This window comes from Onychomys torridus, chromosome 12, assembly GCF_903995425.1.
Source record: "Onychomys torridus chromosome 12, mOncTor1.1, whole genome shotgun sequence".
Classification (NCBI taxonomy): Eukaryota; Metazoa; Chordata; class Mammalia; order Rodentia; family Cricetidae; genus Onychomys; species Onychomys torridus.
In genome coordinates, this window is record NC_050454.1 from 23,362,650 (window position 1) to 23,384,358 (window position 21,709).

Here is a 21,709-nt window from a genome sequence, read left to right on the forward strand (position 1 = left end):
CCTCTTGTTCATCACCACCACCTCTTCCCACTACACCACTCCAGTCTCCCTAGGCCTTTGACCTTATTACTTGGCACTCCAGATTGCTCCTGGCAGCCCTCTTTTGGTCCATGTTACAACCAAATGAAAGCGCTAACATTTTTCTTAGTGCTCTAAGCTGCACAGTGAAATGTGGTACCACCACACCTGCCTTGATTTCTTTCCCCTCTTTAGAAATGGATAAAACGCCTTGCCTCCTTCCTACAGATGTTCTTAGGACCATCAAACCACTTAAGTCTACAGTTTTCAAAAAGCATTCTTCTGGTGCCTGAGAGACAGCTCAGCACCTACCTATTGGTGCTTATGTACAGACCTGCCAACCTGAGTTCTGTCCTCCATCCCATAATAGCAGGATAGAACTGACTCCCAAGAGTTGTCCTCTGAATTCCACACATGCTCTGTGGCACAAGTGCCTGCACATAGAAACACACTCCACACCCACAGACAGACAATAGACAGATAAAAAGATTTTTACAAATGTGTTCGGGTTATACAAGAAGGGAGTCAAGGAACATGAGGCATGTGTGGAGTTGGCTTCTGCCTTTCATTGGAGGCTGGAATTTTTAGCTCCTCTGTTTTCTGCAGATAGACGTTGAGTATCTTTGCCAGCCAGTTGGGCCATTTTTCTCTGTTTCCCTTTTCTCTTTCACTTGCACTCTTTTAAATCTGAAGATTGATCCTTTCCCTGCCCTTTTAGCACCCTTTCAGCTCTTGAAGAAGTACACTCAGCTGACCGCCATGATAGTCTCAGCCGGGTCTCTTCCTTCACTGAACCCAGCTGGGCTGTCCTCCCTGGATGTTTTAGCAGCAGGAAGGGTGTGTCATTGATGAGTAGCTGAAGGCAGGGGCACACTGAGAGCTCTCACAAAGCCATGCTGCCTGCCAGCTGCAGACTGAGTTCCTCAGCATGGGCCCACTAAGCAGAGAAGCTACATTTCATATTGCAGAGAGGTAAGAAAAGCACCATCAGTCTGGTTGGTTGGCCACAACATGTGTCAAAAAGAGCGTCAGCATGTGTGAAGTGGGGATGCCCAATGAAAGACTTCAAAAGCTCAGGAAGATTGGAATGGTAGAGTGCATTTGCCTACTTTTTCCACACTGGGAGAGCCGGAAGGTAGGCCTTTCACCAACCAGTGCTTCAAAAGAGTAATTTGTAAAGGACAACGCAGGGTCTTTGAAGAGCTCTGTGATGGTGCTTTGCTGTAGGCCCACCCTTAGAGTTGGAATCCTTGTCACTCAGGTGGAAAATGTAGATGCAATGGGAAGAACTGGATCTGGAAAGGCAAGGGCCAAGCAGCAGCATTCCACTACCAGATGCAACGTGAGTAATCACAGTACTGGGCAAACAGAGCAGCAAGTAGCATAAGTGTAAATTATGCAGAGCTGTAGTGGCTACTTAATTCCAGCACTTGTAGGACACTAGGAAGCCTAGGAAACCCTTCTGTGATCTATATGAGCAGAAAAGTTTTTAGAGAAAGTGAAGAAAACTCAACTGTAGTCCTACAAACAGAATCACATCCCCCAATCAGTTCCCCAAACTGAGCTGGATAAATGCAAGGCAGAGCCATCGCTTAAAGAAATACTCCGTATCCTACCTAAAATATGTTTTCTTCATCTTTTTTCCTCATCCTTCTCCAAAGAGACTAATAGCCCTTTACCAGGGTAACTATGCAGTGTGGGAAAGGAAATAATCATACTTTATGGGGATGAGTTGAAATATGCTCTATAACACCGATTCCAGGAGACCAAAATACCTCTTTAGCTGCCCAGTCAGAGTACTGATGATACAGTACAAAGATCAGTTGACTAATGAGGTTTGGGCTCCATTCTGACTCCTGGTAGGTTCTCAGGTCAGTCCTATGTATCTTCCTCTAGTTCTGGAATGCATAAGTATAACAGGAATACTTAGCACCTGTCCAAATGGACGGGTCGGAGCTGCCTTTTCCTAGGAAAATAGTAAATACAATTAGTATGTCCCCAGAGGGCTTATGAAGATTAAAGCCACCATCAAGGACTGAAAGATGCCAGTGTGGTGATTCCCCCTTCATCGACACTCAACTTCTCTATTTGGCCTGCACAAAAGACAGATGGATCCTGGAGAATATTAATAGATTATTGGAAGTTTAGCCAAGTGATGACTTCAGTTGATTAGTTTACAAGATGTAGTTTCAGTATTTGAACTAATCAACACATGCCCTGGTACTTGACAAACAGCTATTGATCTGACAAGTGACCTTTTCTCCATCTAAGTCCATCAGAGCCACCAGAAGCGTTGTGCTTTGTGCTGGCAAAGCCAGCAGTGTATCAGTACTGCAGGTCCCACCTCAGGAGTGTATTGGCTTCCAAGGCCAACATTACAGTTTAATTTCCAAGGCTCTTGGGCACATTTCCTTTCTAAGCTACAGCAGTGCCCCTTTACATAATGGCATTGTGCTGATTGGACCTAGCAAATGTAAAGTGCCAAATACTGTGGACATATTAATAAATTACTATCAGAGAGTAGAAAGTAAAATTCAGGGCCTTCTACCTCAGAGAGAATTTCTAGGGCCCTTAGGGTATGGGGCATGTTTCCCTTCTAAGGTAAACAGTGTTCCACTACAACTGGTATTTCCTACGACCACAAAGGAAAAGGGAACGGACCAGTGCAGTGCAGTCCCGAGTGGGTGTTGCCTGGCAAGCATGTCCTGAAAGCACAGGGACGGTCCATGAGGGAGTAAATATCCATGGTTTCTCTTCCTGCTGCTCCTCATTGTCTTTCCCAGCCTACATCTCTGATTCATAGAGAACACATTATGATCAGGTGATAGAGAAAGAGAAGACAAGGACCTGATCCATAGATGGTTGTGTACAATGTATGGGCGATAACTGAAGCAAGCAGCTGCCCCTTCTGAGGGATCCCTGAAGAAACCTAAGAAAGAGTTCTCAATGGGCAGTACGTTGAGCAGTGCTCCAGTTTGTGCATTTTGCTGGCAAGAAGAAACAGGTATTGAGTGATGTACCTATGTTAGTCACTTTTCTTTGTGGTGACAGAATACCCAAGAGAAGCCACTTACCAGTTCCAGAGGGTTTCAGTCTGTGCTTGCTTCGCTCTGCTGTTTGTGGGCCTCGGGCAAGGCAGGACAGCATGGCCCAGAGAGCATGACAAAGCAGAGCTGCCCCCTCATGGTGGCAGAAGATCTGAGAAAGAAAGGAAGGTACCTCAGTCAGGGTATACCCTTCAAGATTGCACTCCAGTGACCGACCCCACATTCTAATTTCTGCAATAACAAAAGATAGCTAGTGTTGAGGTTGGTTTGAGGGTCAAGGTGATAGAATCCAGAATCACCTGGGAAGGAAGTTATGATGAGGACTATCTAGATTAGGTTAACCTGGGGACACATTTGTAGGGTTTTACATTGATTAGTGGGAAGACCCACCCACAGTGGGTGGCATCATTCCCCGAGCAGGGAACTGAACTGTATAGGAGTGGAGAGAGTGGACCAAGCAGAAGCATGCATGCGTCAATTCTTTACTCTCTGCTTCTTGACTGTGGGGATGCAATGTAACTGGTTCTCTCTGGTCAGTGATGAACTATAATCTGAACTGTAATGAATAGATCCTTTCTCCCCTAAGTTGCTTTCATCAGGGTTTTATAACAGCAGAGGAAAGGAAAGTAGTACAACTTGAAACCCAAAAAAGCATGTCTGTGTCTGCAAGAGTATCCCCAAGTTACCAGGGTAAGCATGTACAACTGCAAAGACCAGTGAGGAAGACTCCCCTCTATGAGGGTGAATATCGTCTAATTGATTGCAGATCTAGAGAAAATACATACAGAAAGAAATTGGCATTGGTATCCCTACTGACAGCTGGGACTTCGAAACATATGGTTTGCTGGCATTTGGGTTCCAGAACCTATACAAGCCACCCTCTCTCTGGGTCCCTGGACACTCAGCCAGCCTAAACCTGAGAGTCACACCATAGGTTTCCCTGGTTCTCAGGTTTTCAGACTTAGACGGAGCCATGCCACCAGGATCCATTATCTCCAGTCTGAGGTGACTTAGCACAGGACTTCTCAACTTCCATAATTACATGAGCCAATTTCTTTAATAAATCCCCTTTCATATGTCTATATTAATATCCTACTGATTCTCCCGACATGCACACAGATGATGCAGTAATACTAAAACTGAGTTTTTAGTTTATGTTTGGAATTGGTTCCATAGGTTGTTGATTAAATACTTGTAGACTGATTTTTTTATTATACTTTGCTTTGACCTAAAAGGATTTAGGTTGACTTTAAAAATTCAATAATTATTAAGACATATCTTTTTATATAACTGGAAACAATAAATCAGAGACAAGGTAAAATAAATTATTAATAGAGTAAGTCTGGATGAATTTTTATATAGGACAGCACATACTGAAGTCTACTCAATTTCTATAATGTGGCCTAAATCTTGACTCCATGCTCCTTTCTAAGCAGAGACAAGAGAGGAACGTGATCAGTTTTTATTCCTGCAGATTCCAGAAAAATCAAAGGAGAATGCTATTTCCTGAACCTGGGAATCCAGGCTGACTGGTTAATATGTTTGGATGGATAGCTTCTTTGTTTTAGACTTCAGCTCATGTACATTTACACTGGGGTATTCTCAGTAAATGTTTCACTATGAACTAGTAAAAATCCAAGCAACCCCCACAGCAGCTTTAACCATAAGTCAGTTATATTTATTTATAATTTTAGCATGTAGCCAGCAAAGCTTCATTCTCTCTTGGGTTCACAGAGGACTTGGTTTGAAGTAGGCAAGCCAGAGACCTGGGCTAAGTGAAAGGGTCTGTGAGGAACCAATAGGAAAGCTTCCTGGGATTATTTCTTCCTTTGGACCTGAGAACTCCAACAGGGATGTAAATCTAGCTTCAGCCTTCAAACAAACTACAAAGGAAATTAGACGGAGGGAAGAGGAAATTAGAAAGGAAACATTGGCCTAGCGTTTGCAGTTGGCCTTAGTGTCATAGATCAAGTGTTTCCCTAGTTCTCAGTTTTGCTTTCCTTTTTCCCATACGCAAAACTTAGTAAAACTAAGTCAGAGCAGAAATGAAGGCATGGAGGGGAGAAGGGCAGGGAAGAGGAGAAGAAAGGGAGGAGAGGAGAGAACAAAGGGGAGAGGGATGGAAGAGGAGGAGAGAGAACAGAGGAGGGGAGGGGAGGGGAGGGGAGGAGAAAAGCCAAGGGGAAGGAAGAAGGGAAGGGGGGTGCAGAAAGGCGAGAAGGGTTATTACAGAGTTTTCAACTGACCCTTATTTCCAACTCTGTTTTGTTGAGTCAACTAGAAATGAATATTGGGTTTGCTTTACTCATTTTAACATTCAAAAATATTCAAAGAGATCCCCTCCCCTAATTCTTCCATAGGTTTGTATTAACTGTCCAAAGAAATGTGCTCTGCTAAAAACCAAAATCAAATCAAACTTTGGGAAGCAGTTGCTTTCAAAAGTTGGAAACAGCAGAACCATCCTTACCTGCTTGGTTTCAAGCAGCATTAGTATTTGGATATCTATATTTCTCTTTCTTTGGAATCTTACATTGTTATTATTGACTATCCTTTTCTAAAAAGCAACTTTGATTAAAGAATGTTCAGGTTCTTGTATAAAACGTTACCAACTCTGGGCCAGGAGATGAGTCAGTGGATAAAGCACATGCCACACAAACGTGATGAGGACCTTGGAGCAAATTCCCCAAACCGGCACGCGTCTGTAAGAACAGTGTCCCTGGGATGAGATTGAAATGGGCACATTGTTTGAGGCTGGCCTCCGGGCTCTGGAGGCCTGGCCACCTCTGCCATGCCTAGTTCATATGCTGAGTAACTGATCTCCTTGGAGCCCTACTTCCATTTAGACCTGTTGATTTGACCAGAGTTCACACTGGTTTTGATTTGAAAATGGCATTTCCTCTTTTTACAGCCTTGCCTCCCCTTCCCCCACCTCCCCAGCCCCCTCCTCTGCACCTTATCCCTCACTCCTCCCTTTATATGTCCTTTTGCTCTCCTGCCTGAGAAAGGACTGGATTTCACACCTAATTAAAAAAGATTATATTGCCCGCTGTTCCCCTTCTTGTTCCGTTCTCTCCTTTGCAGGCCGCTTTTCATTCTTATGCTAAGTCCTATCCGTGGACCCCTGCGGCTTACAGGACAGGCAGGGGCAAAGTTCCTATAAAACTGAGCACCAGGCCCTCCACCACCCATTTCTGCAGGCAGATTTCCCCTTGGGGACTCAGCCCTGCTGCAGCCCCATCCATCTGTGCTCTCACAGAACAGCCACTTAGAATAATTACATCCTTGCTGTCCACAGGACAGTTCCTTGAATGTTCCCAGTGAGTGTCATCACAGGCTGACTTTTTGCTCTGGTAGAAAGCCAGGTGGGTAGGTTATTCTTTTAAAACAATATGAAGAGATCTATTTTTAATAAGTTTTCTCTCCCATCAGTTTTATTGTCATTCCACTGTGGGTTTTCCTAAGGCAATGTGGCATTTTCAAATACACACAAATCTATATAAAGTTGTGTAGTTTTGGAAGAGTTGGGGTCTCCAGGGGAGGGAGGTTAGTTGGTTTGGGGGTGTTTGGAGACTTTTGTGTTTTGGGTTTTTTTTTTTTCTTGGTTATTTTGAATAGCCCAAATGCCTATTCAGTGCCAGTCTAGGAAAGAATGGAGTTAGCATTCTCACATCATTCCTTCCTATACAGTTCTTGAATACCATCTAATCAAGATTTGTTTTCAATGGGGGACAGATCTACAGTAGGCTATTTCAAATTTATTCCATTGGAATCTATACATTAATGCCCATTGGATGAGAAGGACATGTTCACAAAAGCCTGGACTTTGCCTTACTGTGGCAGAAACTTTCCCACTGTATTCGTGTTAAAAATAAAAGCAAGCCTGGGAAATGAATTGCCTCGGCATTGTGTGCTGGAGGAATGAGGCAGGCTTGAGTGGAGAGGCGACATTTCCATCCCGTCTGTACCACTATCAGCAAAGGAGGAGTCAGCCTTTCATGGCAGCTCACTGCAGGGGGGCCCAGTACTCAGGGAGATGTTTAGAGTCTTGTCCATAGACAACCAGAGGTCTGATAAGGTCAGCTTGGATCTGTGTATAGGCTTACCTTTGCCTCAGGATTTTAGTGAAGTTTGTGAAAACAGCAATATAATACTCATATAGACTATGTAGCAAATAACCTGACTGTTTAGATCTCCTAAATCTTCACTCAAGTTTGGTCAAACAGATTTTTCTCAAGAAGCTCTGTGTGTGTGTGTGTGTGTGTGTGTGTGTGTGTGTGTGTGTGTGTGTGAATATGTAAAATAAAATAGATTTTTATTACTCTCATCTCTTAAACAATGTCTACCACAGTTTTTAGTCTCTCCCTTTTAAAAAAAAAATGAGAATGAGGATGGTCCTACATCCTTGGCAATTCACGTGTCATTTCTCAAAGCACCAAGAAGTATGGGTTCTAATCCCATCTCTGCTACTTGCTTACTTGATGTATAGAAGTTTGATGAAATCAGGTAGAAACTTTAGAACCGTAACTTCCTCTTGCCTCAAATGGAAATAACAATAATGTCCTGGAAATGTACAGGACTCCTACAAAAACAATTGAGGTCTTACACAGGAGAGAATTTCATACTGTGTAAAAAGCTATAGGACATTAATCAGCATACCGATTGGGAGGGGATGCTCCTTAGAATCCATTGAAAGAAGTCACCCGTATTGTCTGACCTCTGCAGTGCAGTCCTTGTGACTGGCACTGTGGTTACATGTGCATTGAAGAGATGTCTCTACCTATGTAGAAAGAGATGTGCTAATAAGGCTACCTTGCCCAGAGATGGTGATCCTCCTGCCGTCTGTGTACAGCCAATTAACTGTGCAGCTGCTCTTCTTTGGAAATGAAAGAGAGGCTTCAGTGACAGGGAAATCCTATGTAGAAAATACTACATCTTAGTTCCAGGACCAGCTGTGTTATTTATCATAAATAAGTAGGCGTGTATTGTACACTCACACACATCTGTATGTGTCTCAGTTAGATGACCACAGCTACAGTAGAGTCCCCAGGCCTAGGAGTAGGAAGGCTGGAGGACATCTTTTTAACTCTTAACTTGAGAGCTGATGGTTGCAGCTGCTGGATGGACCCTACCGCCAACTCCCATACAGGGACAAAGCATGTGATGTAGGAAACCAGCAGGGGAAGAATCCAGAGCCACGCCACCTGGGTTCCTACAACAGCTCTTCCGCCAGTGACCAGTGCAGCCTTAGCACATTGCATGATTTTGCTGGCCTTAATTTCCCAGTGTATAAATGGGAATAATAAATGGAGCAGTATGCATGGAGTAGTTTGGACAGTGCTTGACAGACAATGAGGCTTGAAGAAAAGTCTGTCCTTATTATTGTCCTTCTAGATATGCATGAGGGATTCAGCAAGAAGTTGAAAAATGATCTATTGACTCAATTCATGAACATCCATTCCGAAATTACTGGAATCTTCAACTAGGGATGCATTGTGTATTAACATAGTTTTTGAGGATTTGCCATAATCATTCAATTGTACCAGTAGAATCTGTTTTATTAAGTAAAAAGTTGGAAAGTATAACCTAATACAGTATTTCTGACACATAATCAACCTGATGATGCTGAAAGGGGTCCACTTACCCCCCTGTAATGTCAGTTGCATCACTGGATGTGCTACAGGGGCTTGAGGGCATTTTTCATGCTTAGACAGCATTTTGGATCAAGTGGAGGGGCCAGGCGGGAAGTGTGGCAGGAGCAGACTTCCCTGAGCACCTTATCCTAAGCCCAGGAGGAACCCGAGGAGGCAGAAGTGCCTGCTGTGCACAGGCTAGTTCCTCTGTGGTTGCTTTCTACAAGACAAGATCGAAGTTACAATCCATATGAGGGTTGCTTTGTTCTGAAAGCCCACTTACTGGTCCTTTCTCAACCAGATAGCTCAGTTATGTATTCACAGTTCTTCTCACCATTGGGACCAAATGCGTGACAGAAAAAAAACTTGAGGGAGTGTCCTAGTTAGACTTCTGTTCCCGTGATAAAGACTATGACCCGAACTAACTTGGGGAGGAAAGGGTTTACTATGTTTTACAGGTTAGAGTCCATTACGAGGAAAGCTAAGGCAGAAATTGAGAAGGGAAACTGTGATCTGAATATACTGTGTATAAAAAAATATTTTTCAATTAAAAAACAAAACAGGAAGGAGCGAGCCTGCAAGGAGGATCACTATGTGGTCCTTTGAATGAGAATGGCCCCCATGGGCTCACATACTTGACTGCTTAGTCATCTGGGAGTGGCGCTACTTGATAACAAGGAGCCAGGCTTGGTTGGAGGAGGTGTGGCCTTGTTGGAAGGAAGTGTCTCACTGGGGGAGGGCTTTGAGGTTTCAAAAGCCCAAGCCAGGCTCAGTATCTCTCTCTGGCTGCCTGCGGATCTGAATGTGGAACTTTCGGCTAGTTTTCCAGCACAACGTCTGCTTGTATGCTGCCAAGGTCCCCGCCATGATGATAACGGACTAAACCTCTGGAACTGTAAGCAAGCCTCAATTCTTTACTTTATGAGTTGCCTTGGTCATGGTGTCTCTTAACAGCTGTTAAACAGTGACTAAGACAACTTGCCTCCCAGCTCCTACTCAGCCTTGCTTTTTTATACTACCCAAGACCATCTGCCCAGGGCTGACTAGGCTCTCCTCCATCAATTAGCAATCAAGAAAATGCCCCCATAGCAAGTTAATCTGATGGAGGCGATTTCTCAATTGGGCCTCTGGTTTATGTCAAGCTGACAAAACCTAGCTAGCTAACACTGACAGAAAAGATTTCTCTCAGCTCATGGTTTCAGATGGTTCAACCCATTCTGTCTTGGCCCCATTGTAATAATGGACCCATAAGGCAGGCCTGAGTCTTCATTTCATTGTATATAGGAAATAGAAGATTCAAGAAGCCATAGCAAGATCAGCCCCAGAGGGTCCCATGACCAGTGATTACTTCCTCCAACCAGGCCAACCTCCTCCCTTTCACCATCTCCCCAGATAGTGTCTTATTTTTAATCTATGGCGGGCTTAACCAGCTCATTAAGTCAGACCCCTCCTAATCTAGTCATCAGTGGTGATGCCCTCACAGACAGAACCAGAAGTGTTCCTCACTAATCTTTCAGGCACTTTTAATCCTGGCATGGCTTGTGTCAAAAGAAAACATTGCAGATTGTGAAGTTACAAGTGTGGTTCTGACTGAAGAATGGCTTGTAGAAAGGTATTCTTGAGAGACATCTGTTTTCTTCTCAGTGTGGAGTGATGCTAACGGTGGTACCCCCAGCTAGACAGCCTGAAGCATAGGATGGCAGCTGGTCACACTAGCAGAGCTTCCACACTGCGTACTGTCTTCCTTCCGGGAGCTGTTCTACAAACTACCCTGGTCTCAGAGTAAGCTGGGTCGAATTATTAACAGTGCTCTCTTTCACTCTGAAAGTGCCCATTCTGAATACTAAATGCGATCACCTAGTGTGATCACACTCAGCACATCCAGCACCAGCCTTTTAAAACATTTCTTGTACTCTAAAACATGTCTTCTTGCTGTGTACTTCAATTGCAGAGGCAGGCAGATCTCTGAGTTCAAGGCCAGCCTGCTCTAGATAGTGAGTTTCAGGACTGCCTGAGTGACACAGTGAGAACCTATCCCGCCCCCCCTCAAAAAAAACCCACCTCATTAAAGCCTCAACATCACCTGTATCATACGTACCCATCCTTGAAAGTGCTCGGACTGCCCAGGACAGTGTGAAGAGTGTAGGCACTGAGAGCGGCCAGAAAATGCCCCCTCTGCAAGCAGATTGCATTCCGCACCCCTCTGGTGATCTGGAAAGCGTGGTGGAAGATGTTTGGTAAACACCTTAGTCTGGGGTGAATTTTCCTAGAAATTTTGCATATATGATATGGGATATGGTAATATATCATGTAAACTAGGAAGGGATTCATTTTTAAACTATGAATATTGTTGCTGCCTACCAATAAAAATAAGGAACTTCAGTAACCTGAAGAAGGGGGAAATTAAAATTCCCAGAGGACTGGGGTTAGGCTTGTCCAAAGTGAGGCGGAGTATTCCCTGAACTCAAATGCACCTTTGCCCACCCAGTTCTTCTTGCCACAGTTAGAGGAATAGCAGGCAACAACCCATCTGGTTATCCTTTCAGAAGACAACAGTCGCCTGAATTTTGGGGGGATCAGTACGAATGTAATATCCAAAATAGCTGAAACACTAAGACCTGAGGTGGGCAGGAACTAACTCAAGGCATTGCTTGCCTCGGCTAAGTGTGCAGCCTGCCCAGCTTGTGTATCGCATCTGCAAAGTTCCGGCTTTACTCTTCTGAGACCTCAGTGTTAGAAATCCAGTCAGCTAAATCTCACTGTGCCCTGTCTTGTATGTGCCTCTCTGTACTGCAGGTGACATCAGTTGCAAGGGGATGACCGAGCGCATTCACAGCATCAACCTTCACAACTTCAGCAATTCCGTGCTCGAGACCCTCAACGAGCAGCGCAACCGTGGCCACTTCTGTGACGTGACGGTTCGCATCCACGGGAGCATGCTGCGAGCACACCGCTGCGTGCTGGCAGCCGGCAGCCCCTTCTTCCAAGATAAGCTGCTGCTGGGCTACAGCGACATCGAAATCCCATCGGTGGTGTCAGTCCAGTCGGTGCAAAAGCTCATTGACTTTATGTACAGTGGTGTGTTGCGAGTCTCACAGTCGGAAGCTCTGCAAATCCTCACCGCCGCCAGCATCCTGCAGATCAAAACCGTCATAGATGAGTGCACGCGCATCGTGTCCCAAAACGTGGGCGATGTGTTCCCAGGCATCCAGGATTCTGGCCAGGACACACCAAGAGGCACACCAGAGTCAGGCACATCTGGCCAGAGCAGTGACACGGAATCAGGCTACCTGCAGAGCCATCCACAACACAGTGTGGACCGAATCTACTCGGCCCTGTACGCTTGTTCCATGCAGAATGGCAGCGGCGAGCGCTCCTTCTACAGCGGTGCAGTCGTCAGTCACCACGAAACTGCACTCGGCCTGCCCCGTGACCACCACATGGAAGACCCCAGCTGGATCACACGCATCCATGAGCGCTCCCAGCAGATGGAGCGCTACCTGTCCACCACCCCTGAGACCACACACTGCCGCAAGCAGCCCAGGCCTGTGCGCATCCAGACCCTGGTGGGCAACATCCACATCAAGCAGGAAATGGAGGATGACTATGACTATTATGGGCAGCAAAGGGTGCAGATCCTAGAGCGCAATGAATCCGAGGAATGCACGGAAGACACCGACCAGGCCGAGGGCACCGAGAGCGAGCCCAAAGGTGAAAGCTTTGATTCCGGGGTCAGCTCCTCTATCGGCACCGAACCTGACTCAGTGGAGCAACAGTTTGGAGCGGGAGCCTCAAGGGACAGTCAGGCGGAACCCGCCCAACCCGAGCAGGCAGCAGAAGCCCCAACTGAGGGCAGTGCCCAGCCAAACCAGCTAGAAACAGGTGCTTCCTCTCCAGAGAGAAGCAACGAGGTGGAGATGGACAACACAGTGATCACTGTCAGTAACAGCTCTGATAAGGGCGCCCTACAACAGCCTTCCGTCAACACATCCATTGGGCAGCCATTGCCAAGTACCCAGCTCTATTTACGCCAGACAGAAACGCTCACCAGCAACCTGAGGATGCCTCTGACCTTGACCAGCAACACACAGGTCATTGGCACAGCTGGCAACACCTACCTGCCAGCCCTCTTCACTACCCAGCCCGCGGGCAGTGGCCCCAAGCCTTTTCTCTTCAGCCTGCCACAGCCCCTGACAGGCCAGCAGACCCAGTTTGTGACAGTGTCCCAGCCCGGCCTGTCTACCTTTACTGCCCAGCTGCCAGCGCCGCAGCCCCTGGCATCATCTGCAGGCCACAGCACAGCCAGTGGGCAAGGCGAAAAAAAGCCTTATGAGTGTACTCTCTGCAACAAGACTTTCACAGCCAAACAGAACTACGTCAAGCACATGTTCGTCCATACAGGTGAGTCACTTCTCTGGAAGCTTGGCAGGGTATGGAGGGCTTGGGGGGGGGGGGGGGGGGGACAGGACAATAGGTAGAAGGGAAGGATTGGAGTCATCTTTCAAATTTCAAAGAAACCCCACCATGGGCCCCTTCCAGAAGTCTAGCTATACCCGTCATAGGAATAAAGTACCCCAAATCATAAAGACCCTTTATGGAAAAAGGATGCTCCAGGAGTGTCGAGCCTGCAGAAGAGAAGACTCAGGGCATCATGTTCAAGTACCTGAGTTTTGGAGGTGACACAGCATAGGTTCAAAGCTTGCTCTTTGGAGACAGACTGCTCAGCCTGGAGTTCAGGCCCAGCTACTGAGTACTGAACTATGCCACCTTGGAAGAAGTCACTTAACTACTTTAAACTTTGATTCCTTTGGGGGCAGGGGAGAGAATAGTAGTGATGTACCCTCCTTGTCCTGCTTTTGAGAATTATATTGACATGTATGACTTAAAGGCGTTCCTAGCATAGTAAGTTCTGGATAAGTTGTAGCTGTTATTACCATTATTAAGATGGCTGGGAAGAAGAGGTATTAAGTTTGTTCTATTTGGCTCCAAAAAATAGAATTGAACCACTGAGAGCTCTACAGAGAGTCTTTCAACTAAATACAAGAAAAAGTTGAACAGTCCAGGCTGCTCTGAGCTGTTTGCTTCTCCAAAGGACTGTTTCATAAAGATACTGTCCAGAGGACTTGGGAAGGATAGTGGTTTCCTGGACTCTTACCACTCCAAAGAAAAAGCTCAGCAGACCTCTGAGCCTGCCTTTTCCCTAGCTCTATAATGGGGTACAAATACAAGTATCTCCATATAAGAGATCATCTGAGTAGTTATGGCTTCCCACAGGCTCTCTTAGAACTAAAGTCACTGACTGCAACAATGATAGTCATTTTTGAAATTCTTACAAGAGTCACTCTCCTGGCAAAGTTTTTAGTCTAGAATAGTTATGTTAAATAAAATCATCCGTCAGGGAATACTTACATACTTGAATTCTAATACAGGGGCAGGAGGGGGGGATTCACTTGCAGAGCAGCCTTACATCTCACACTAGGCTAGCACAAATCTAAGGAATAAGGTAGAAAGCACATACATTTAAATAGAGGATCAGGAGAAAAGGGAAGCCATTGATAACATAGAAACACTCCATATGCAAGTGAGCAACTGAAATAGCACATTGCCTAAGCTGAACTTTGCCTTCTTTATAGTTCAGTCTAAGTCAGGACATGAAGGTAAGTGTATGTGGCATTATGTCAATCACCTGTGCTTAAATCTTAGTTCTCACACATCCAGATAAACACAGAGATTCATTGCTGGACTTAGAAAGAAAATTGGGTAGTGAAAAGTCACTATGTTTCATTTATTTAGGGCAAAGGTGAATGCAGAAATAACCTGAAATCAGTCAAATGAGTTAACCAAAGAGCCTTTTTTAGTTATGGAGTATTATATTGCAAATGGGCTCTCAAGTAGTTTTATCCTTTTCATCAGAAAACAGCTGATTTAATAGTCATGAAAATTAAGAATAGTGGAAGAGCCATTTGTGCAAATATCTCTAGCCAAAGTTGACTTCGTTAATCTTGGACCACATACATATCTTCTTTCCTCTGTAGTGTCTTCTATAGACTCATCATATAGAAAACACATACATCCAGTCAGATCATGTACTGAAGTAAGATCTTAAATTTGCAACATAAAACTCTCATCCTACCACAAATTGTCTTTTCAGTGTAGGTTCACCAAGGAATCCTGTAGTCCATCCAAGTAAATGGCTTTGCCTGTGATAAAAACCAGCAGTGGTTTTGTACACTTATATATTACAGAAGCAAAAAGCTATAGGTAAAGTCATTCTTATAAACCTGAGCTGTATTCAAAGTGTGGTCTGCACAATGCAGTAGATGACTACGGTCCTCAGTAGATCCTGAAGCTGTTTAAGTGTATATAATGCAGGCACATCTGAGAACAGTCTTGTACCTATGCCACCCAGGCATTTAGTTCTTCTAAAACAACTCTTTGCCCTTTCATTCTTGAGTTATTTGGCACTGGCAGTTTGGAAAGTCTTATCTATATTTCAGTATTAAACAAGGAAGCAAAAGAATTAGAGAAAAAGAAAGCTAGCACCAGCCATGGGACGAAGCAGGGTTCTCTCTCACTTCTCCCATCCATATACAAAACAGAGGTCAAAATAAAGGAGCAAAAGGGATCAGAAACCAGAGATGGAGGATGTTAGAAGGCTAAGCCTTGGTGTTGCCATGGGATTCAAGGCAAGCAACTTAACAGGGTGTCATATATTTTATCTGGAAACTCCAGGTGGAACTTTCTTTTAAGATCCAAACTTAGGGCATTTTACTTAAAAAAAAAAAAAAAAAAGTCTATAAATGAATATGGGCTAGCATATGTAGTTTCTTAGCAAATGTTTGTTGAGTGAGTATGTAAATGAATGTTCAAAAATGTGGACATGCTTTCCAGGAGAACTTAATTCAAGGAACTTATACATAAATGCATTCTTTTCTCCACACGACTTTTAGATTTCTTTCTTAAAAAAAAAAAAAAAAAAAAAAGTTAGCATATACTGTAGGGTATCTATATTCCTACTTGGGGTTTTTCACCAACAAATTATAGTTCTTTGGCTTTTTTCTGAATCATATTATCAACAGCCCAGCCGTTGGTGATGCTTTTTAGCCCATTGATGTCCTGGGTACTTGCTTGTTTGGAAGCTCAGCTTCTTCAGCCATGACTTCATTGTAGAAAGAGTAATAGCTGTAACATGTCAGTGTTAGCAATAGGGTACTAAGAGAGACACAAGACAGTGCTTTGACCATCCATATAGGAATTGGACTAGTAATCTTGTCAAGAAAGTGGATGTATTTTTAGAGGAGGAAGTCTTGTTTTACCACTTGGTGACTGAGTGACTTTAAGTGAGTTCTAGTTTGAACCCGAATCACAGTTTTTCAGGTCTTAATAATAGGTTACGTTGAGGACTGAGTAATGGATACAAAAGCTCTAGAGTATAAATGCTGTAACATTATCACAGCCACTTCGGAATATATATTACAGAGACATGATGTCTTTTCAGCAGGAGCTGGAGGAAGGAACTGCTCACATTGGGAGGAGGAGTTAGCAGGGACTGAGTGCTTGCATACCTTACTCTCAGCTATTGTTCATCTTTAGGATATTAGCACAAAAATAACAGGAGATACCATTTTCATGGGTGTTAATATTCACCCCATTCATACAACTATAAGAGGTCAGATAATACAGACAAAGTACGCCAGGTATTTAAAGCTCTGCTTACCACCAAAATATCTGAGTTGTCAGTGAAGCCACAGAAGTTTGGGAATGTATATGTCCCGGTTGGCAGTCCTTCCTAGACAGTCAGCAGGGGATCATACCAGCTATATCCTGTTACTACATGGATATAACTCCCTCACCAAACACCTCTGGATGGAGAGCAGTTGCGCAGCCAATGAAATCACTGAGCTGTTGGGTTTGAGCAAACCTGAACTGTTGGTATCCAGCCCTTTCCTGTTTTCTGGTCCAGTCTTCATTTCCCCATTCAGTAGATCTGTACTTCCCAGAACACCTGTATTCCTTCATCCTCTGCCTTCCTTGATGCCTTATGCCTCACCAAGCATCCTGTCTGGGTCTTCTGACCACCCAACCCTCCCTCTGTGTTCACCCGTAGAAGAGGGTAGGCATTGTGCTCCAGCAGAAGATGGAGAGGCAGTGACGGTGGGAGACATGGGTAGAGCTGAAAACTGCTTTTATTGTTCTTTACCTAGCCCTGGAAAAGCCTGGCTAGAATAAGAAATGACCAGTAGAATAAATGAGTTCTTGCTGAGCCCCCAGTGCTAAGATCACAATGCAGACTTGGGGTGCATGGGCCTGTTAGGATGAATCTCACTGAAATGGTGTGAACCCTCCATACCCATTTACTGATCATTTTTTTTTCTTCCTCTCCATTTCTCCCCCTGTCTGTCATAATAGAGTTAAGTGTCAGAGCTGGTCCTTGAGGGACCAAAGAGCAGGCTTTGAAAAATTGAGCAAAACAAACTTTTTCCACTCCATCCTCAAAAAGGCAGTATAGGCCTCTCCCCTGATTCTTCGCCTGCTGGCTGGCTTCTCAGCCTCCAGCACTCAGTTGCTGACTGGCAGGCAGGAAACACCTTCTCTATGGTTTGGGCTGACCTTTTTCTTCGCGGTACCAGTTCTTCCATTTACATGTGTACGTAAGACTGTGTGCGTCACTAAACAGCCTTGCTTTGGGGCTGGTTCATCTGAACCATTATTTCCTTTATTTTGGTTTGGCTTTTGTTTAACCCAGGATTCGCTCTCCTATACAGTGAAGTGATTTCTCACTTGGCTTACTTTATCCTCAGTTCCTGCAGGCTGGATGGAACATTTTAGCTTTCCTTAAAATGACCTGTATTTTGCTTTAAGTGCCTCATCAATTTTCAAAACAAGTTCACACACATGCACTTTTGGAACTATTATTAAATTATCAATAAGGAAACCAAGACTTAGAAAGCTTAGATAACATGCCCAAGTCACTCAGCTCAAGAAACACAATTCCTCTCTGACTCCCTCAGACTGGATCACTTTAAAGTGAAGGGCTCCTTGTGCCTGCTGCTTTTCATGTTATGGTTCACCTCTCCTCTTTGCATTTTGGGACCCTTCCTAACCTCCCAGACTTGCTGATGTGAACCATAGGCTCCAAGCTGGAGCACCATCTGTAACTGTGTATCATCTTCACCTCACGGTTCCGCACTTGGAGAGCCGGTCTGCAGACCATTCATTTCATATTTAGTGCCCCATTTCCTTTAAGGTTTGCTGGAAGTAACATGTCGGGAAGTAAAATGATAGGGAAAATGTTCATTCCTGCTAAGTGACATTGTTTGAATGAGCATGAGGAGAACAAGTGTGGGCAGATGACTGACGTGAAAATACACGCAGGTCATCAGGCAGCCCCTGAAATGCCCAGCTCCATCGTCTCGGCACTGGAGTCATTGTAGAGAGCGCCTTTCTCAGGGCAGCTCCCAGGTGCCTTGTGCACACTTTTCTCATTAACTCGCACTCCCTTTTCCTGTGGCAGGGTAGAGAACTGGATACTGTGTCCTAGTTAAAAATGGGGGACTGCCAAAGCATTCAGCGATTAAGCAGGTTACCCTCAGGTCATTTGCTGCCAAGGCTGGGACTAGAGGCCTCAAGGGTTGTGGACCACCCGGAGATGAAGACCAGTAAATCCACAGAGCCATAGCAAGTGCTTGGTCCACTTTGTCACTCAGAGAAGGCAAAACAAACCCGGAGAGATGAAAACACTTCAGAAGCCCAGGGTCACACAAATAATTACTGGCATAACCATACTCCATGCATACAAACAGCGTCCATCTATATGAGGTGGAGGGAAAGATGATAAGTGTGAGCAATCAATTTAGAGTTGGATTAGAAGGGTGTGAAAGGCAAGAGCCTTGATGGGTGACCTTGCCTGAGGAAAAGCACAGGCAGAGGTGAAAGTTGCCAACAGTAAGAGCATTTAACAGAGTTTCACCTTCCTAACAGCCAAATACCATCTGCGGTTGAAGGCACGCTTCCCGTTAAAGGTGACAGGTGGACATGTTTTAAGAGATAGTTGGCCAGCGTCTCACAGCCACTAGACATTGTACTGAAAGCACAAGGAGAGCAAAGACCAGCTGAGTTGCAAGCATGTTTACAGCTGACAGAAATGCCTCAACTAAACATAACACGCATGATGGTCTTTAAGGGAACCGTCATTTACAAAAATGTTGCCAATGCAGACACTGTGCATAGGCTGAGGACTTTAACAAGCTAGCCTGATTAGCAGTAAGTCTTCCCCAGATCCTCCTATTTTAATCTAAAAATTAAATTATTCTCTTTAGTCCTAGGATCCTGTACATCTACTTCCCCATTAGAATGCTTCAGTTCAAGCCCCCTTATGGTAGAAAATACCAAGAAAAATGTCTAATGTGAGAAAGTTCCACAAGGTGAAACATAAATACGAAGCATTTGATCCAGAACAGGCATAATAAATACACAGTGCATAGGTGTTTGGCTTATTGCTGTCGTTACCATGATACATCAGCCTCTTTCAGAATGGAAAATGAGAATGGTGGTCACGGCCTTTGTTTAAGTGGGAGTTAAGTTTAAGAAGTGGACCTCTTGTCTCGCCGCACATTGCAGATATTGAAACATTGCCTGAGAGGGTCTCAGGCTTGAGGCTGTGGGCACTCTGAAGCAAATGCCTACTTCAGGCCATCAGTAATGAGATGAAAGAGGTGGATCGTACACTGTAGAGAGTTCACGTCAGCCATCAAAATCAGAAAGCAGCAAGCGTTGAGAACTGGTACTTCTAATAAAAGCTAGTCTTTAAGCAGTTATCCAAAGTGATGCCCACACCCATGGGCTTTACTTCTAGGAGGGTCCCTCAAGTCATCATCCAGTGACTATTCTCACCTTACTATTTTTAACCAGCAAGACCATTTGGTTTCAGAGCCAATAGTCAACAAAACAGTAAACACTTAAGAAAGACGGGTTTGTGCCAGCTGGCTAAGAAAAAAAAAAAAGACAGAAAAAAACTATTTTAGAAATTGACCTAAAAGTTCAAAAAGCATATGGAACCATTTAATGGGGGAGGATGTAGCCTTGTAATAAGAATGCCTTGCAAGTATTCCCACACCACCCTTGGTGGTCTACAAAGTGATTCCATATGTATTTCATGTCAACACCGTCACAGTGAGGTAAGTGGGACTGTATACCTCGGAGACTCTTGGTGATTTGTTAGAATGGTGCACACAGTGTGCTGGTGCCTGTTCTTCATGGGCCATGTGACTCAGAGATGAAGAGTTATGCACCATCTATCCAGCTTCCACAGCCAGTGAGGTCATCTGCAGAACAGTGCAGTCACCACAGAACAGCCAGTTCACTCTTAGGTTTCATTTCAGGAAGATTTTGTGAGACACAGATAAACTGAAAACGTAGACCAGCAGCCCAGGGCAGTAGTCAATAATGGGGCCATGTACTAGGCCGAATAGTGGAAATGGGGACTTCCCCAAAAAGAACCAAGTTATGTGACCAATGGTCTCACTTCCCAAAGGTTGTAGAAAAAAGCCCTGCCTCCAAAGATATTCTCTTAATTCTTATATTTGTTTGCTAATATTAACTGGAAATACATAAATCTTTTTTTTTGTTTTGTTTTGTTTTGGTTTTTGGTTTTTCGAGACAGGGTTTCTCTGTGTAGCTTTGCACCTTTCCTGGAACTCACTTGGTAGCCCAGGCTGGCCTTGAACTCACAGAGATCCACCTGCCTCTGCCTCCCAAGTGCTTGGATTAAAGGTGTATGTCACCACCGCCCACCTATAAATCTTTAATAATGGTACCGAGAATGACTTTTATCCTTTTTTTCTCTTCCGGATGACCTTTGAAGAGTTGGGTGGTAGACTGCTGTTGCTTTCTAAGAGGGACATTTTTGGTCATGGGGAAATGGAAAACTCTAGACTTTCCTGGCATCCTTAAAGCAAGCTTCTTCTGAAAAAGAAAGGCCAGGAAGACCTAGATCTTTCCAACCAAGGATGATCCAGGAAACAATCAAATTTTATTTTTGTTTTTCATTTTCGTTGTCTTGTTCCCTCTCTCATTCTCCACTCTGGCTGTGTCTCGTTCTGTTCTGCTTGCTGTCTCTCCCGCTTCAACAGGTGAGAAGCCCCACCAGTGCAGCATCTGTTGGCGCTCCTTCTCCTTGAAGGATTACCTTATCAAGCACATGGTGACCCACACAGGAGTGCGAGCCTACCAGTGCAGTATCTGCAACAAGCGCTTCACGCAGAAAAGCTCCCTCAATGTGCACATGCGCCTGCACCGTGGGGAGAAATCCTACGAGTGTTACATCTGCAAAAAGAAGTTCTCCCACAAGACCCTGCTGGAGCGCCATGTGGCCCTGCACAGTGCCAGCAACGGGGCCCCTCCCGCAGGCACGCCCCCAGGTGCCCGCGCCGGCCCACCAGGCGTGGTGGCCTGCACTGAGGGGACCACTTACGTCTGCTCCGTCTGCCCAGCAAAGTTTGACCAAATCGAGCAGTTCAACGACCACATGAGGATGCATGTGTCTGACGGATAAGTAGTACCTTTCTCTCTTTCTTATGAACCAAACAAAACAACAACAAAAGAAATAAACAAACAAGCAAACAAACGAAAAGCTATGGCACTAGAATTTAAGAAATGTTTTGGTTTCATTTTTACTTTCTGTTTTTGTTTTTGTTCCATTTCATTTTGTACTACATGAAGAACTGTATTTTGCCTGCTGGTACATTACATTTCCGGAGGCTCGGGTGAATAATACTTTTCCCAGTCTCCCTTGGATGGTGGCCTTAAGGCCTGGTAGTGCTTCAAGAGGTCCACTGGTTGGATCTCTAGCTACTGGCCTCTAAATACAACCCTTCTTTACAAAAAACAAAACAAAACAAAAAACAAAACAAAAACAAAAAAAGCAAAAAAACCACACACACACACACAAAAAAAAAAACAAAAAAATCTTTTAAAAAAGTTTAAAAAAAGTTTAAAAAAAAAAGAAAAATTGTT

The 21,709-nt window shown here is 44.5% G+C and overlaps 1 protein-coding gene across 1 annotated transcript in view; it reads left to right on the forward strand.

Annotated features, from left to right (window-relative positions):
* The window catches only part of Zbtb20 (zinc finger and BTB domain containing 20), a 42,627-nt gene extending 21,327 nt beyond the window's left edge, over nt 1–21,300 (forward strand). The window contains exons 3-4 of the mRNA XM_036203120.1: nt 11,492–13,096; nt 20,827–21,300. Of these exons, the coding sequence (XP_036059013.1) occupies nt 11,492–13,096; nt 20,827–21,248 (2,027 nt within the window). The 3' untranslated portion in view covers nt 21,249–21,300. The remainder of the gene's footprint in view (nt 1–11,491; nt 13,097–20,826) is intronic.
* The last annotated feature ends 409 nt before the right edge of the window (nt 21,301–21,709 follow it).